The following is a 15,753-nucleotide window of genomic DNA, read 5'->3' as shown; positions in this document are numbered from 1 at the left end:
TGAAGGAGCTGGATAGGGTAGACACAGAGGTTGTTTCCACTAGTCAGGGAATCTAAAACACGGGGACACAGTCTCAGGATAAGGGGCTGATCTTTCAGGACACAGATGAGGAGAAATTATTTCACTCAAAGTGTTGTGAATCTTTGGAATTCTCTACCCCAGAAGATTATGGGTGCCCCCCATCGTTGAATACATTTAAGGCTGGGATAGACAGATTTTTGGTCTCTCGGGGAATCGAAGGATATGGTGAGTGAGCAGGAAAGTGGAGTTGAAGCCGAAGATCAGCCATGATCATATTGAATGGTGGAGCAGGCTCTATGGGCCATATGGTCTACTCTTGCTCCTATTTCTTGTGTTCTTGTGTTGTCCCATCGCCACCTGGCTCTATATGCACAAGTGATTTGATTTCTGAATTTTAATCCTCACTTTTGGATCCCTTCATGACATTGCACCAACCTACCTTAGTGATATTCTCCAGTTCCTTCACACATTCTCTTTCAGTAACACTGGGCTTCTGTCTCACGCTTGTTCCACTCCACTATTCATAGCTAGCCTCCATTCCCGCTTTTCTCCTGTCCTTTTGGTATTTCCTACCTAGTTCCTACAGTCTTGGGTGCAAAAATGAACAAGTCTCTCTGTTTCTCTGGATTTTATAGAAACCTTATCTAAACATAATCCTAATTCAACAATAAAAGGTGCTGTAAAACTACTTCTTTGACCAAAAGTCTTCCCCCTGACCAGCGGACCCATTCACCCGCCTCCAGTATTCTCCCTCTACCTGAACCCCTCCCTCTGGCCTCTTAGCCGCTCTTGATTTTTTCATTGAAAAATGAGACATTGGCCGTCTCAATTTCTCTGCCCCCCTCACTCACTCTAACCTGTTGCCCTCTAAACTTGCCGCACTCCGTGTTCTCAAGTCTAACCCCGATATTGTCATCAAAACCTGCAGGCAAGGGTGGTGGTGTTGTCCAGCGTACCGACCTCTACCTTGCAGAGGCTCAGCGCCAACTGTCAGACACTTCTTCCTACTTCCCCCTGGACCATGACCCCACCACCGAACATCAAGTGACTGTCCACAGGGCTGTCACTGACTTCATCTCCTCTGGAGATCTTCCCTCTACAGCTTCCAACCTCATAGTCCCGCAACCCCGAACAGCACACTTCTCCCTCCTTCCCAAAATCCACAAGCAGGACTGTCCTGGCAGACCCGTTGTTTCAGCCTGTTCTTGCCCCACTGAACTTATTTCTTCCTAACTTGAATCTATCTTTTCTCCCCTGGTCGAGTCTGTTCCCACCTACATCCGTGACTCTTCTGACACCCTACATCATTTGTACAATTTCCAGTTTCCTGGCACCAACTGCCTCTTCTTCACTATGGACGTCCAATCTCTCTATAACTCCATCCCCCACCAGGATGGTTTGAGGGCTCTCCGCTTCTTCCTTGAACAGAGGCCCAACCAGTCCCCATCCACCACCGCCCTCCTCCACCTGGCTGAACTTGTTCTCGCATTGAACAACTTCTCCTTCAACTCCACTCACTTCCTTCAAGTAAAAGGTGTTGCTGTGGGTACCCACATGGATCCTAGTTATGCCTGTCTTTTTGTGGGATATCTCGAACATTCCTTGTTCCAGTCCTATTCAGGCCCCCTCCCCCAACTCTTTTATCCGGTACGTTGATGACTGTATCGGTGCCGTTTCCTGCTCCTGTCTGGAACTGGAAAACTTTATCAACTTTGCTTCTAATTTCCACCCTTCTCTCACCTTTACATGGTCCATCTCCGACACTTCCCTTCCCTTCCTCGACTTCTCTGTCTCCATCTCTGGGGATAGGTTGTCTATTAATATTCATTACGAGTTAATTGACTCCCACAGCTACCTTGACTACACTCCTTCACACCCTGCCTCCTGTAAGGGCTCCATTCCATTCTCCCAGTTTCTCTGTCTCTGACTCACCTGCTCTGATGATGCTACCTTCCATGACAGTGCTTCTGATATGTCTTCCTTTTTCCTCAATCGACGATTCCCTCCCACACACTGTGGTTGACAGGGCCCTCAACTGTGTCTGGCCCATTTCCCACACCTCTACCCTCACTCCTTCCCCTCCCTCCCAGAACTGCAACAGGGATCCTCTTATCCTCACTTTTCACCCCACAAGCCTCCATGTCCAAAGGATCATCCTCCACCATTTCCGCCACCTCCAGTGTGATGCCACTACCAAATGCATCTTCTCCTCCCTTCCCCTGTCAGCATTCCAAAGGGATCGTTCCCTCTGAGACACCCTGATCCACTTCTCCATTACCCCCACCATCTCGTCCCCTTCCCATAGCACCTTCCCCTGCAATCGCAGGAGGTGTAATACCTGTCCATTTACCTCCTCTCTCCTCACTATCCCAGGCCCCCAAACACACCTTTCAGGTGAAGCAGCAATTTACTTGTACTTCTTTCAATTGAGTATACATATTCGCTGCTCACAATGTGGTCTCCTCTACATTGGGGAGACCAAACGCAGACTGGATGACTGCTTTGCAGAACACCTCCGCTTAATCTGAAAGCATGACCCTGAGCTTCCGGTTGCTTGCCATTTCAACACCACTCCCCGCACCCCACTGCCTCCCGGCCCCCTGCTCTCGTGCTCACGTCTCTGTCCTGGGATAGCTGCAGTGTTCCAGTGAACATCAACGCAAGTTATTTTTTTCTCTCTTTTTTTGTTTTATTTTAGTTTGTTTATTTTGTTTCTACTGTGCCTACCCGCTCTTTTTTTCATGTCGATGCCTTCGACCAGGCTGCTCAGTTTTTTTTTTTTTGTCCATTAATACCCTCTCTGTACTAACACTTTTTCTTTCAGCACACCATTAACATACTGTTTGCCTTTACTCCATAACCTTCTGGTCAGTTATTCTCTCTCTCTGACCTTGTCCTATCAACACCTTCTCTTTTGTTACTTGTTTACTTACTTAAAACCTTTTACATTTCTAATATCTGCCAGTTCTGATGAAGGGTCACTGACCTGAAACCTTAACTCTGCTTCTCTCTCCACAGATGCTGCCAGACCTGCTGAGTATTTCCAGCATTTCTTGTTTGTGCTGAAAAACTAGATGTGTTTATCATGATTCAACTGTACAAAGTTCATTTTAGATAGGTTTATACTGATGCAATATATTGTTTTGTTTCATTAGGGTGCTGATCAAGCTCATGGGTCTGTATTAGGTGACAGCCTTAAGCTTATGACGCATTACCACGATGATGCAAAGACCATGTATGAAGTTTACCAACGAGGATTGCACATATCAGGCAAGTTTCTGCATCCCAAACTATTTTCATTTCTAATTTGGAAGAATTGTTTATAGGCACTGGAAGGCTGTTACTGGATTAAAAGCAATAATCTATGAAATAAAGTTCAATTGGCACAAAGCAAGGTGTTCAACCTTTTGGAGCAGTGACATGATTTAGGTATCATTTTCATGACTAGCAGAATCATGATTAAACACTACTTCCAATTCCTAATGGACTTTGCACTTCCTGGATTCATTGGACCATATCATTACCAGCTCCTTCATTTCTGTTTATTTCTCTCTTCCCCCTCCCACACCTCTCCTTTCCCCTTCCTCTCCATATTCTTTTACTCCTTTTTTCCTTCTTTTCACTTTACCTTACTTACTCTTTTGACATTCTCTCCCATTTGTCTGTGCAGTCATGGCGGAGGTTTCAGATGGACAAGTTAAACATCTGTGTCTTCTGCGCCTGTACCTTGGGACGGGATGTTGGGTTTCCTGCCTTAGCTGGGGGTGTGGGGGCTGACACTCCTCCTGTTTGCTGGCTTTCTGTAGTCTGTTTGGGGGTGGGGTGGTGGTGATGGGCAACAATACTGACAATCTGACCCTCAACAACTCTATGCAAGCCTTTTTTATGCCTGGCATGTTGGCCTTTATTGCAGGGTAATTGGAGTACAGGAAAAAATAAGTCTTGCTAGAATTGTGCAGGGTTTTGGTGAGACCACATCTGGACTACAGTGTGCAGTTTTGGTCTCCATATTAAGAAAGGATATACTTGCATTGGAGGTATTTGGTTCCTCCAGGTGATCAGTTAAGCTCCAAGTACATTCAGCTTCTTGCCCTCAGCCATATTACATGAGGTGAACATTAAAATAAAAGTTCCACCAACCAAAACAGCTGATCTACTTGCAGGAATGAAGCCACCAGAAATACTAATCGTGTTGTATATCTGCCCATAAACGCATTCAATCCCTTTCTACTAGTGAATCCATCCTCAGAGAGCCTCCCCGTTAAAATAAACACTTTTTTTTCCTTTTTTAAAAAAAAAATAAAGTTCTTGTTTCAAATAACGTCACTCTAATCTTAGCCCAGGGCATTTTTATTTTGAAATAAAGTTGCTGAAATCATTTTAAGGGAGTGGGATTTATTTCACAGCACTGGCTCTCTGAATGGGAGTGCATGGGGTTGACACTGCGCTCCTGTTCTTCTGCTCCAAGCAGGAATACATGGCACTGGAGGAAAGCAGCAGTGCTGGGAGCAAGAGGTGGTGGCAGTCCACTGCACTGGCAATGGAAAAGCCAGCTACATTGCCTGCTTCATTCCCTGACGACAGAATAGATGTTTCTGCTGGTGGGTTTTTCAGAGCATTAATTTTTTTTATCAGGAGCTGCTCATCAGGCCAATTAATGTTGGAAAGGAGCTAGAGTGAAAATGTAGGCCAAGATTTGGGCATCCTGAAATAAAATAAAGAAAAATTGGAATTGTTCTTCAATTGAACACCTTAATTAGGTCAGCTTTCTTTCTTTTATTATTTGAATGCTACCCAGTTTTATATTAAATTGTACATTACTCTCATGACATGCCATCTTAAAGAATGAGATATTTAAGTGTAATATCGGACTTTGCTTAGATCATGAACTCTAGTAATACTAAACAGGATATCTTTCTGTAATATATATAAAAGTCTTATGCGAAGCGTACATTTCCTATAATACTTTCCTATCAGGCTTTTCTGTCACAAATAGATTCTGGAAGTCACACGAACTGGATCAAGCCAAATGCCTGGCTGCTCTCAAAGCTCATGTGATGTTACGTTCTATAAAAAGAATGGGCGGTAGATCAAAGAAAAAAATAACTTCTTTACATATCATGCCTTAAGACCTCAAGAGGTCCCAAGGTGTTTTACAACTAATCAAGTACTTTTGAAGTGCAGGAACTGTTGCAATGTAAGAAATGCAGCAACCAAATTGCACACAGCAAGGTCCTGCAAATAATGAGATGATGGCCAGATCATCTGTGTTACTTATTTATTGATGTTGAGGAATAAATATTTAAAAGACAATAATTCTGCTCTGATAGAACATTTGTCAGTCCACATAAGGAATACATAGTTCTGGAATACCTATGCAGAGGTGCTGTCCTCAAACAAGATTAATTGAAACTCCTGTGTCAGGTCGCGTCCCAGCACATCTGAGACCTGGTGAAGTTTCAAACAATCCTGTAAAATTCTCACTAGTATTATGGCAGGAGTTTTCTGGATTGATGAAGTAAAATCAGGACCACACTTGTTAACAGTCTGGGGAAGAAATTTGTTCATGTAGCACCACGAAGACCACCTTGATTCTCCAGGGACAGGCATCGCCGCGAGCCACAACCTGCGCAGCCCGCATGGTTTCTTCAGTGATATCAATGGTCAACACTACACAGACCTTGCAGGTAGCACCCAGCAGTGTTGGTAGGGAATCAACATAAGTCTGCATAGCGCTGATACACTCTCAAATGTCTCCTCCTTTGTCCCTCGCATCCACTTAAGAGTCACAGGCTGGAATTTTATGCACCCCACCCTCTGCAGCGGGCTAAGAGGTGGGGAGGACGTAATATCCAGTGGGAAGGTGGGGGGCGGTGCTATGTCCATCATCTATCCACCCCCACTGCTATTTCAGTAGCAGCTGGTTAGGTGGTAGGTGGACTGCCTGTCCTGAGGCTAATTGAAGCCCTTAAATGTCCAATTAATGGCCACTTAAGGGCTTCTTCCCACAGTTGCTGATATTTTACCAATGGCAGATGGGTACCAAGGCATCGGAGGAGGCCATCTATTACTACTTGGCAGCCTCCTTGCAAGCTGGGGGCACCCTGCTGATCGGGTACCTTGTGTTCCACAGAGGGCCCTCTCAGCAGCAAAGGCCAACCCTGCAGAAACAATCCCCCCTGTCCTACACACTGGGGCCTCCTCCATCTACAGGACCTAGCCATTTGTTCCCGGCATGGAGTGACCCCACTTACCTTTTCAGAGACCAATGTCCATGTTCCTTTTCTGGCTGGGTGCAGTCCCTGCAGTGGTCACCACTCCCAGTGGCGCCGCTGGAGCTGAAGAGCTATCAGCCCTCTAATTAGCCACCAGCTCTTGGAGGCGGGACTTCCTGCTTCGGCGCAGAAGCCCTGACTGCAGCCAGTTAAGGTCCTGAGCCATGCAAATTAGCAGCATGACTTGCAGGCCTGGGGCCAAGACCTCATTGCTAAAATTCCGGCCACTTAGTCATTATGGAAACTGTCGAGTCCATGCCAGTTTTCCGTAGAGCAATCCAGTCAGTCCCATTCCCCAACTCTATCCCTGGCACCCTGCAAGTTTATTTCCCTCACATGCTCATCCAATTTCCTTTTGAAATCATTGATCGTCTCTGCTTCCACCACCCTTGTAGGCAATGAGCTCCAGGTCATTATCACTCGCTGTATTAAAAAAATGTTCTTCCTCACACGCCCCCCGCAATTCCCCCTGCATCTCTTGCCCAAAACCTCAAATTTGTGTCCCATATTCCTTGTAATGTCAGCTAATAAGAACTTGTTTACCTTATCTAAACCTGCCATAATCTTGAACATACGAACACCTCTATCAAAGTTCCCCTCAATCTCCTTTGCTCCAAGGAGAACAACCCCAGCTTCTCCTATCTAACCTTGTAACTAAAATCCATCCTCCCTGGAATCATTCTGATGAATCTCCTCTGCACCGTCTCAAGGACCCTCACACCATTCCTGAAGTGTGGTGACCAAAATTGGACGCAATACTCTTGGGGTTTTATAAAGGTTCAGCATAACTTCCCTGCTTTTGTATTCAATATTTCTATTTATGAAGCCCAAGATTCCATATGTTTTGCCATCTACTCTATTATGTCCTGCCACCTTCAAAGATCAATGCACATGATCCTCAAGGTCCCTCTATCCCTGCACACCTTTTAGAACTGAGCCATAAGGTCTCTATTGTCTTTCCCTGTCCCTTCTACCAAAATGTATCACCTCACATTTCTCTGTCTCCAATTCCACTTGCCACATGTCTACGCATTCTGCTGGCCTATCTATGTCCTGTTGCAGTCGATTGGTTTCATCTCCACTGTTTGCCACACCTCCAAGTTTGATATCAGCAAATTTTGAAATTTTACTGTGTATTCCAATATGTCAAAAAAAGCAGTGCTCCTTGCACTGAATCTTGGGGAGCATCACTGTCTATCATCCTACAATCTGAAAAACTGCCAATTACTGCAACTCGCTGTTTTCTGTCCTTAAGCCAATTTTTTTTTATCCAATTGGGCATTGACTCTCCTATTCCATGAGCCTCAATTTTGTTAACCAGCCTTTTATGTGGTACTTTATTAAACACTTTCTTAAAATCCATATAGACAACAACCATTGCTTTCCCTTCATCAACCTTCTCTGTTATTTCATCAAAAAATTTAACTAGATTAGTCAAGCATAATATCCATTTTACAGATCCATGCTGGCTATCTTTAACTCAAACCTCTCCATGTGCCTGTTGATTTTATTCCCTGATTATTGTTTCTAAAACCTTACCCACCACTGATGATAAACTGACCAACCTGTAGGTAATAGAATGGCCTTACACCCTTTCTTGAACAACAGTGCACAGTTGCCACTCTCCAATCCTCTAGCATCTCCTGCGTATATAGGGAAGATTGGAAGGTTATGGCAAGCCCTTCCATTATCTCTGCTCCCATGTCCTTTAGCAACCTGGGATGCAAACCATCTGGACCGGGTGACTTAAACACTTTGAGCATAACCAGCCTTTCCAGTACATCCTTCCTCTCAATTTTCACCCCATCCATTACCTCGATCATCTCCACTTCTGCCGATATTTTGTCAGCATCCGCTTCTTTGGTAAACACCTATACAGCACTCATTAAGTATTCTAGCCTTGCCCTGTGCCTTTAAGCATATATCACCTTTATAATGAAAGGAAGAGAGAGGAAGATATAAATTATGAGAGACATACGGAAGAGCAGAGACAGGTTTAAAAAAAAAACTTGCACAAAGACAGAGGAGTCAGTGACCAACCCAGTTTCAGTCATGAGCATATTCTGTCATTATTCTAAAAGCAAAATACTGCAGATGCTGGAAATCTGAAATAAAAACAAGAAATGCTGGAAATACTCAGCAGGTCTGGCAGCATCTGTGGATAGAGAGAAGCAGAGTTAACGTTTCGGGTCAGTGACCCTTCTTCAGAACTGGTTCCGAAGAAGGGTCACTGACCCGAAACGTTAACTCTGCTTCTCTCTCCACAGATGCTGCTAGACCTGCTGAGTATTTCCAGCATTTCTTGTTTTTATTACTGCCATTATTCTGTTTGAAATAGGTTTCCAGCCAGTTACTTTAAGAGCTGGCCAGAAGATAGTTGGCAAATGTCCAGCTCACTGATAGTTATAAAATTAGAGTTTAGACTAAATTACTGGTAAACTGCAAAAGCACATGCCAACTGTATAAACAATTGCTACTGTAACAAGCTAGAAACTTCCTTGACTTTTGGGGAGGTTGAGAGGCGGTGTGCCAGCACTAATGTGCTGTTAATTTAAATGATGTTTTCATGTATAATGCCCTTTCATTACAAAACAGTGCATCCAACAACTTAACTTGAGTAACACCATGGAAAATCTGTTAATATATTAAATGCACTGGGGTAGCTTTTATCTCCATCCAGTTTTTGGGAGGCTGGCTGGCAGAGTGCCTTTTGGAGGCCCAGTCCATTTTGAGGGCTGGGCCTCATTAATATAGCGCTGTGGGCAGAACAGGAGTGCCATACCTTATGGCCTCATTGTCGAATCATATATGGTGCTAGCACTGAAACAGGTCATTTGGCCCATCAAGTCTGCACCAATATTTTTCTTCAAATGAGCAATTTACTCATCCCATTCTACTGCTCAGTTATGATTTGCTTTAATATCTCTCTTTTTCAAGCGACCATCAAATTCCCTTTCAAAAGGATTTATGGACTCTGCCTCAACAATGTTTCATGGCTGAGAATTCCATTCTATCCGTGTGTAAATACACTTTTTTTTCTAACCATAACTTCATTTTTTTGTGGTTATCTTAAACTTCTACCATCTCACTGACCAGCAAAAACAATCTGTTACTATTTACCTCATTAACCCTTTCCTATCATAACCATTCATAATCTTGAAGACCTCTTGCAGGTCACCATTATAAATTAGAATAAACGGTAGCACAGTATAAACTGAAACCTCACAAGCACTGTACCATCCCAATCACTCCTACATACACATCATTTGTAACATATCGAGTATACCATTATATAAGTGTGCTTTTAAGCAAATTTTCTTTTGGTCAAATGTATACTAAACTGACCCAAAGATGTGATTATGCCAAACTAATCAATTTACACAATTAGCATCTCCCTTACTTTAAGCATTTTGACATTTCCTGGTACTCCTTACAAAGCATAGTAAAAGATGTGTGCAATGACTCCATTCAGCACCCTTCCAAATTTCTAATATGCATTCCTGGAGGGTGAGGCTCCCTGCTCGGAACACAAAGTTAGCAAGTTAACTCTTATACACTACCTTATCTTCTTAAGCAGCAGTTGGCCAGTACAGTAGGAAAGGAGAACATAGGATATTTGTAATAGATTCTAAATATGTGTACTAGTTGTATTCCTTTTATATTTTGTTTATACTCAAAGCAACCATTGTACCAACTGCATTTTATATTCCCGTCGCCAAAATCAGTGGCGGACGTAAACGATGGCGGTCCGCCCACACGGAACGCACATCACGGAGCCGCTGCGATATTAAATGCAGCAGCTCATTTAAATGGCCAGGGCGGACCGCCCTCCCCAATGATGGGGAGGGGACGCCGATCTGTCCCCGGCGATGGCATCAGCTGCCTTTGTGCAGGCGCTGACGCCATTTTTAAAGGGCTTCGAGGCCTATCGTTGCATTTAAATATTTAAAGGAGAATGGATTTTTAAAAAGTAAATCAATTGATCTTGCCCCTCTCCCTCCTCCCACAACAACCATAGATTTAATTCCTTGCCCTCTTTTCCCCACCCCCCCCCAAAATACTTACCTTGTGCACCTGCCCTTTTCCCCCAAAGTTCATAAACTTTAAACTTTATCCCTTCCCACCATCCCCTACACCAGTGAAAGGACTCTGACACCGCTCCCTGCACTCACACTGAAAAACATACCTGCTCCCCGCTCCCCATCAGTTTTCTGCCTCAGATCCCCGGACGGGGTTCCGAAGGTGCGGGAGCACTGGCCAGCAGCACAAATATTGCTCCGGGACAGACGGTGGGAGCGCGGTGGTAATCAATTAAGTTATTTACATTAATTAACATAAATTGGGCTTCCATCGCCAAGCGGTGGGGGGGGCCCACCAAAAGGCCTCGCTACTGCCGGCAGTATGGACCGGCCTCTCCCAGAGGCATTTTCCAGCCCATCCCTGCCACAAACCTGACATCGGGGGGTCCATAAAATTCAGCCCTATGTATAACCTCTTGAAAAGATTACTATGATTCAGTTTTGGAGCGATTGTGAATTAAGGTCCTGTATTTAAACACACATTTTTGGCAACACTAAGTTCAATTGAAGAGGTTTTTTTTGGTAAAGGAGGAAAGATACAAATTAGTGTAATCTTTTGTTAATTTCTTATTTTTTGCCATTAATTTGGAAAACCTATATTCTGAACAGGTGGGCTGTTAATGTGATATTCCTTTCCTAAATTACTTGCAGAAATGTATTTTATATGTGTAGAATGTGAGGAAATAAATTTATTAACTACCTACAATGGGTAAAGAAAATAGTATTTTTTTTCAGGAACCAGTCAAAAGACACTGGGCTGAATTTTACCAGCCCCTCAACGCCATGGGTCACCGTGTGGGGGCCGATAACATTCTGCGGGGAGAGGCCCACTTTGACCTGCGATGTCAAGACCTCATTGTGGCCTCTCTGCCGCCTGGCAGCAGGGCCCTTCATCTAAATATGTAAATGCACAGTAATGATATGTTAGTTGACCTATCTGCAGCGGCGGCCATCCCACACCGATTTTACGGCTGCCCTTTGTCCTTCGCGCGCCTTCAGAACTCCATAAGGAGTTCAGAGGTGAGAGTCTGGTGGGGAGAGGGGAGGAATAAAATTCTCAGGTCGGGTGGGGTGGGGGAGCAGGGAAATCACTTTTTATTGGATGTGAGGATGGTGGAAAGGGGTTTAAGTGCAAAAGTTAGAAGGTTCAGGGAAAATGGCAAGTGTTGGTCATATCCGGCATTAGAGTCGTAGAGAGATACAGCACTGAAACAGGCCCTTCGGCCCACCGAGTCTGTGCCGACCATCAACCACCCATTTATACTAATCCTACATTAATCCCATATTCCCTACCACATCTCCACCTTCCCTCAATTCTCCTACCACCTACCTATACTAGGGGCAATTTACAATGGCCAATTTACCTATCAACCTGCAAGTGTTAGGCTGTGGGAGGAAACCGGAGCGCCCGGCGGAAACCCACACGGTCATTGGGAGAACTTGCAAACTCCGCACAGGCAGTACCCAGAACTGAACCTGGGTTGCTGGAGCTGTGAGGCTGCGGTGCTGACCACTGCCGCCCCAAATGACCGTTTGGGGAAGGGCCTCCATATCTTTATTAATTGTTAAGTAAAAATTAAAATGACTTCTGAGGGCTTCAAACCCTTTAAAAATGGTGCGGCACCTGCACGGTGGTGCCGGACACCGTTGCCGGGGTTGCGGTGACTGCCTCCTCTACGTCATTGGGGGTGGCCACTCCGCCCCCTCTATTTAAGTCAGCCCCCGCCCGTAATATCGCGGGGGCTCAGGGACAGCGCATCCACACAGCCGCCATCAGAGTGCGCTGTTGTAAACTGCGGTTCGCTCTTAAAATTCAGTCCACTTACTTTACTGCCACTAGGGAGATCACTAGTCAATATCTTTCTAAAACCTTTCTTTCCACCATCCAGCAATCTCCTTTCAACAGTTTAATCTCATTAATAACATTAGTGAGTAATTAGATTAGATTAGAACATTACAGCGCAGTACAGGCCCTTTGGCCCTCGATGTTGCGCCGACCTGTGAAACCATCTGACCTACACTATTCCATAATGTTACAGGAGATCTTTAGTATTATAAAGTAGTAAATGAATGAAATCATTTGAGTGTTGCTTCTCTGTTTAGGTGATGGCCCTTGCTTAGGATTCAGAAAACCCAAACACCCCTATCAATGGCTTTCTTATAAAGAGGTGAGAATAAATCTTGTTCGTACACTCGTTAGTACCTCATAATAATGCTGTTTATTTTATTGATTCTTTTTATTCATTTGAAATGTGGATATCGTTGGCAAGGCCAGCATTTATTGTCCATCCCTAATTGCCCTTAAGAAGGTGATGGTGAGCTGCCTTATTAACCCACTGCAGTCCATGTGGTGTAGGTATATCCACAGTGCTGTTAGAAAGGGTGTTTCAAAATTTTGACCCAGCAACAATGAAGGAATGATATAATTCCAAGTTAAGATGGTATGTGGCTTGGAGGGGAAATTGCAAGAACTTGCACCTGCTGCCCTTGTTCTTCTAGATGATAGAGGTTGTGGGTTTGGAAGGTGCTGTCGAAAGAGCCTTGGTGAGTAGCTGCAGTGCATCTTGTAGATAGCACAGATTGCAGCTATGGTTCGCCAGTGGTGGAGGAAGTGAATATTTAAGGTGGTGGATAGGGTGCCAGTCAGGTGGGCTACTTTGTCCTGGATTGTGTTGAGCTTCTTGAGTGTTGTTGGAGCTGCATTCATCCAGGCATGTAAAGAGTATTCCAATACACTCCTGTCTTGTGCCTTGTAGATGGTGGAAGACTTTGGGGAGTCAGGAGGAGAGTTACTCAATATGGAATACCCAGCCTCTGGCCTGCTCTTGGAGCCTCAGTATTTATGTGGCTGATCCAGTTAAGTTTCTGGTCAATGGTGACCCCTAGGATGTTGATGGTGCGGGATTCAGCGATGGTAATGGTGTTGAATGTGAAGGTGGTGGTTAGATTTTCTCTTTTTTTGGAGATGACCATTGACTGGCACTTGTGTGGTGCACATGTTACGTGTCACTTATCAGCCCAAGCCTGAATGTTGTCTACATCTTGCTCCATTGTCTGAGGAGTTGTAAATGGAACTGAACACCGTGCAATCATCAGCAAGCATCCCCACTTTCTGACCTTTATGATGGAAGGAAATTCATTGATGAAAGCAGCTGAAGATAGTTGGGCCAAGGTCACTGGCCTGACAAACTCCTGAAGCGATGTCCTGGGGTTGCAATGATTGGCCTCCAACAACCATAGTCATCTTCCTTGGTGTTCAGTATGACTCCACCTGCTTCCCATTGACTTCAATTTTACAAGGGATTCTTGATGCCACACTCAGTCAAATTCTGCCTTGACGTCAAAGGCTGTCACTCTCATCTAACCTCTGGAATTCACCTCTTTTGTCCATCTTTGGATCAAGGATCCAAAGATCATAAAATAACATTAAAGATACTATTGGACCAAAAATCCAGCTTTCATTTACTTATGTAAATAAGTTCTAAGCGTCAATTTTAGTAGTGTGTAACTATTTACAAACTGGCCCAATTGTTTTCCCCATTGTGTGTGCAATGTTCATGTTTGAATTGGTCAGTAACTGTCATGGTGGTAGGCATGTAAAATTCACAGTGTATACACGTATACTTTTGCTTTAATGTTACAGGACTGATTCCAGTAGAAGTAGTTTTGTTATTGACTTAAATCCGTTGGTAATGAATGTACACAGTTTCAGTAGCAATGAAACAAATGTACACAATAACTCTTGCTATTTATCTTGCCTGTGGCAGCCAGGGAAACCTCTTACTTATGAGAGTTTTGATGCTTCTAGGCACATTGAGGTTGCATCACTTAAGTTGTGAAGTGCCAATGGATGTGTCATGGTCCTGTAGTTTTTTTTTTCTCCAGGGAATATGTGGTGTGTCTTTAAGGCTGGAAAAGGCATCATACTGCTTTAAGAACCAGCAAGCCTCAGGAGTTAGAGAAAATGCATTTTCGTTGCCGTTGGATACAACCATATGGAGAGGGAACCAACCGGCTTCAGAGAATGCATCCTGGTTACCCGGCAACAGCCATTCAGGGATCCAGGACCGGATATACAATGTTGCAATTATTTTTTGAACTGGCTTTTTAGTTGAAGACAGTCTGTTCTAAGAGAACACAAACAGACAGCTGGTGTTAGTACCTGAAAGAAGAGATCTCAGCCATTTAAACGGAAGGAAGAGAATTTAGTCTGTTTAATTAATATATCTCAAAATTTGAAAAAAAAAAAGTCAAGCCAAAACCGCGATCTCTGACAATTTAAACTGAAGGAAGGGAAGTTAGACTGACAATTTTTTATCCCTCAAAAACTCTAAAGTCAGATTGATTCCATTGAAAGTGTTTGAAAGTTGTTAATTGTTGAAATCCATCGCTGGAGAAGGAAAGCATCACTTACTGCTGGAATTGGACTACGGGCTGTTATACTGTTAAAGAACCTTTTTTTTTCCCCCATCTGTGAGGACTTCAAGCAACATTGGACTGTAAATTTGCAAGGATTCTAAAAAAAAATTCTATTTTAAATGTTGTTTATGTCTTCTTAGTGTTTAAGAATTTAGTTTTTTTTAATTAAACAGTTAATTTGTTGTTTTAAAGACCCCTGGTTTGGTTAGCCTCATTCGGGGGTTAATTTGGCTTGGTCTTTAATTTGGAAAGTTTAAAATGATATGTTAGGTGATCTGTGGAGGGACAGGATTGAATTAACAGTGCGTTCTCCCACCACTATCAGAATCATATATTTTGATTGGGGGCTTTGACTGCAGCGATCTGTCGTAACAGATACAAAAACATAACTTTAATGGGGCACTAGATGCAGGAAGGATGTTCCAATGGCAGGGGAGTCCAGGACCAGTGGTCACAGTCTAAGGATAAGGGGTGAGCCATTTAGGACTTGGATGAGGAGGAAATTCTTCACCCAGAGAGTGGTGAACCTCTGGAATTCTTTACCACTGAAAGCAGTTGAGGCCAAATCATTAAATATATTCAAGAAAGAGTTAGATTATAGTTCTTGAGGCTAAAGTGATCAAGGGATACGGGGAGAAAGCGGGAACAGGGTACTGTGTTTGGACGATCAGCCATGATCGTATTGAATGGCGTAGCAGTCTCGAAGAGCCAAATGGTCTACTCCTATTTTTCTATGTTTCTATAAGTAGCTACAGAGCAACTCCGCTTAATTCAATTTCTTTGGTTGGGGTCTGAAAACAAATGTGACACAACCAACATGGTTTTCCTTACAGGTTGCAACCCGAGCCGAGGACTTAGGATCTGGACTGCTCCAAAAAAACTGCAGGTCATCCCCAGACCAATTCATTGGCGTTTTTGCACAAAACAGACCCGAGGTGAGAGTTAGTTACAATTAGTAC

At 43.8% G+C, this 15,753-nt stretch overlaps 1 protein-coding gene across 3 annotated transcripts in view; it reads left to right on the top strand.

Moving 5' to 3' along the window:
• The window catches only part of LOC137375961 (long-chain-fatty-acid--CoA ligase 6-like), a 118,152-nt gene that overhangs the window by 19,801 nt on the left and 82,598 nt on the right, over positions 1 to 15,753 (top strand). For all 3 annotated transcript variants that reach the window (XM_068043763.1, XM_068043762.1, XM_068043761.1), the window contains 3 exons: positions 3,177 to 3,291; positions 12,479 to 12,543; positions 15,628 to 15,729. In XM_068043763.1, the coding sequence (XP_067899864.1) occupies positions 3,177 to 3,291; positions 12,479 to 12,543; positions 15,628 to 15,729 (282 nt within the window). The remainder of the gene's footprint in view (positions 1 to 3,176; positions 3,292 to 12,478; positions 12,544 to 15,627; positions 15,730 to 15,753) is intronic.

Source organism: Heterodontus francisci, chromosome 12, assembly GCF_036365525.1.
Source record: "Heterodontus francisci isolate sHetFra1 chromosome 12, sHetFra1.hap1, whole genome shotgun sequence".
NCBI lineage: Eukaryota > Metazoa > Chordata > Chondrichthyes > Heterodontiformes > Heterodontidae > Heterodontus > Heterodontus francisci.
This window is presented reverse-complemented; position numbering and strand designations above follow the sequence as displayed.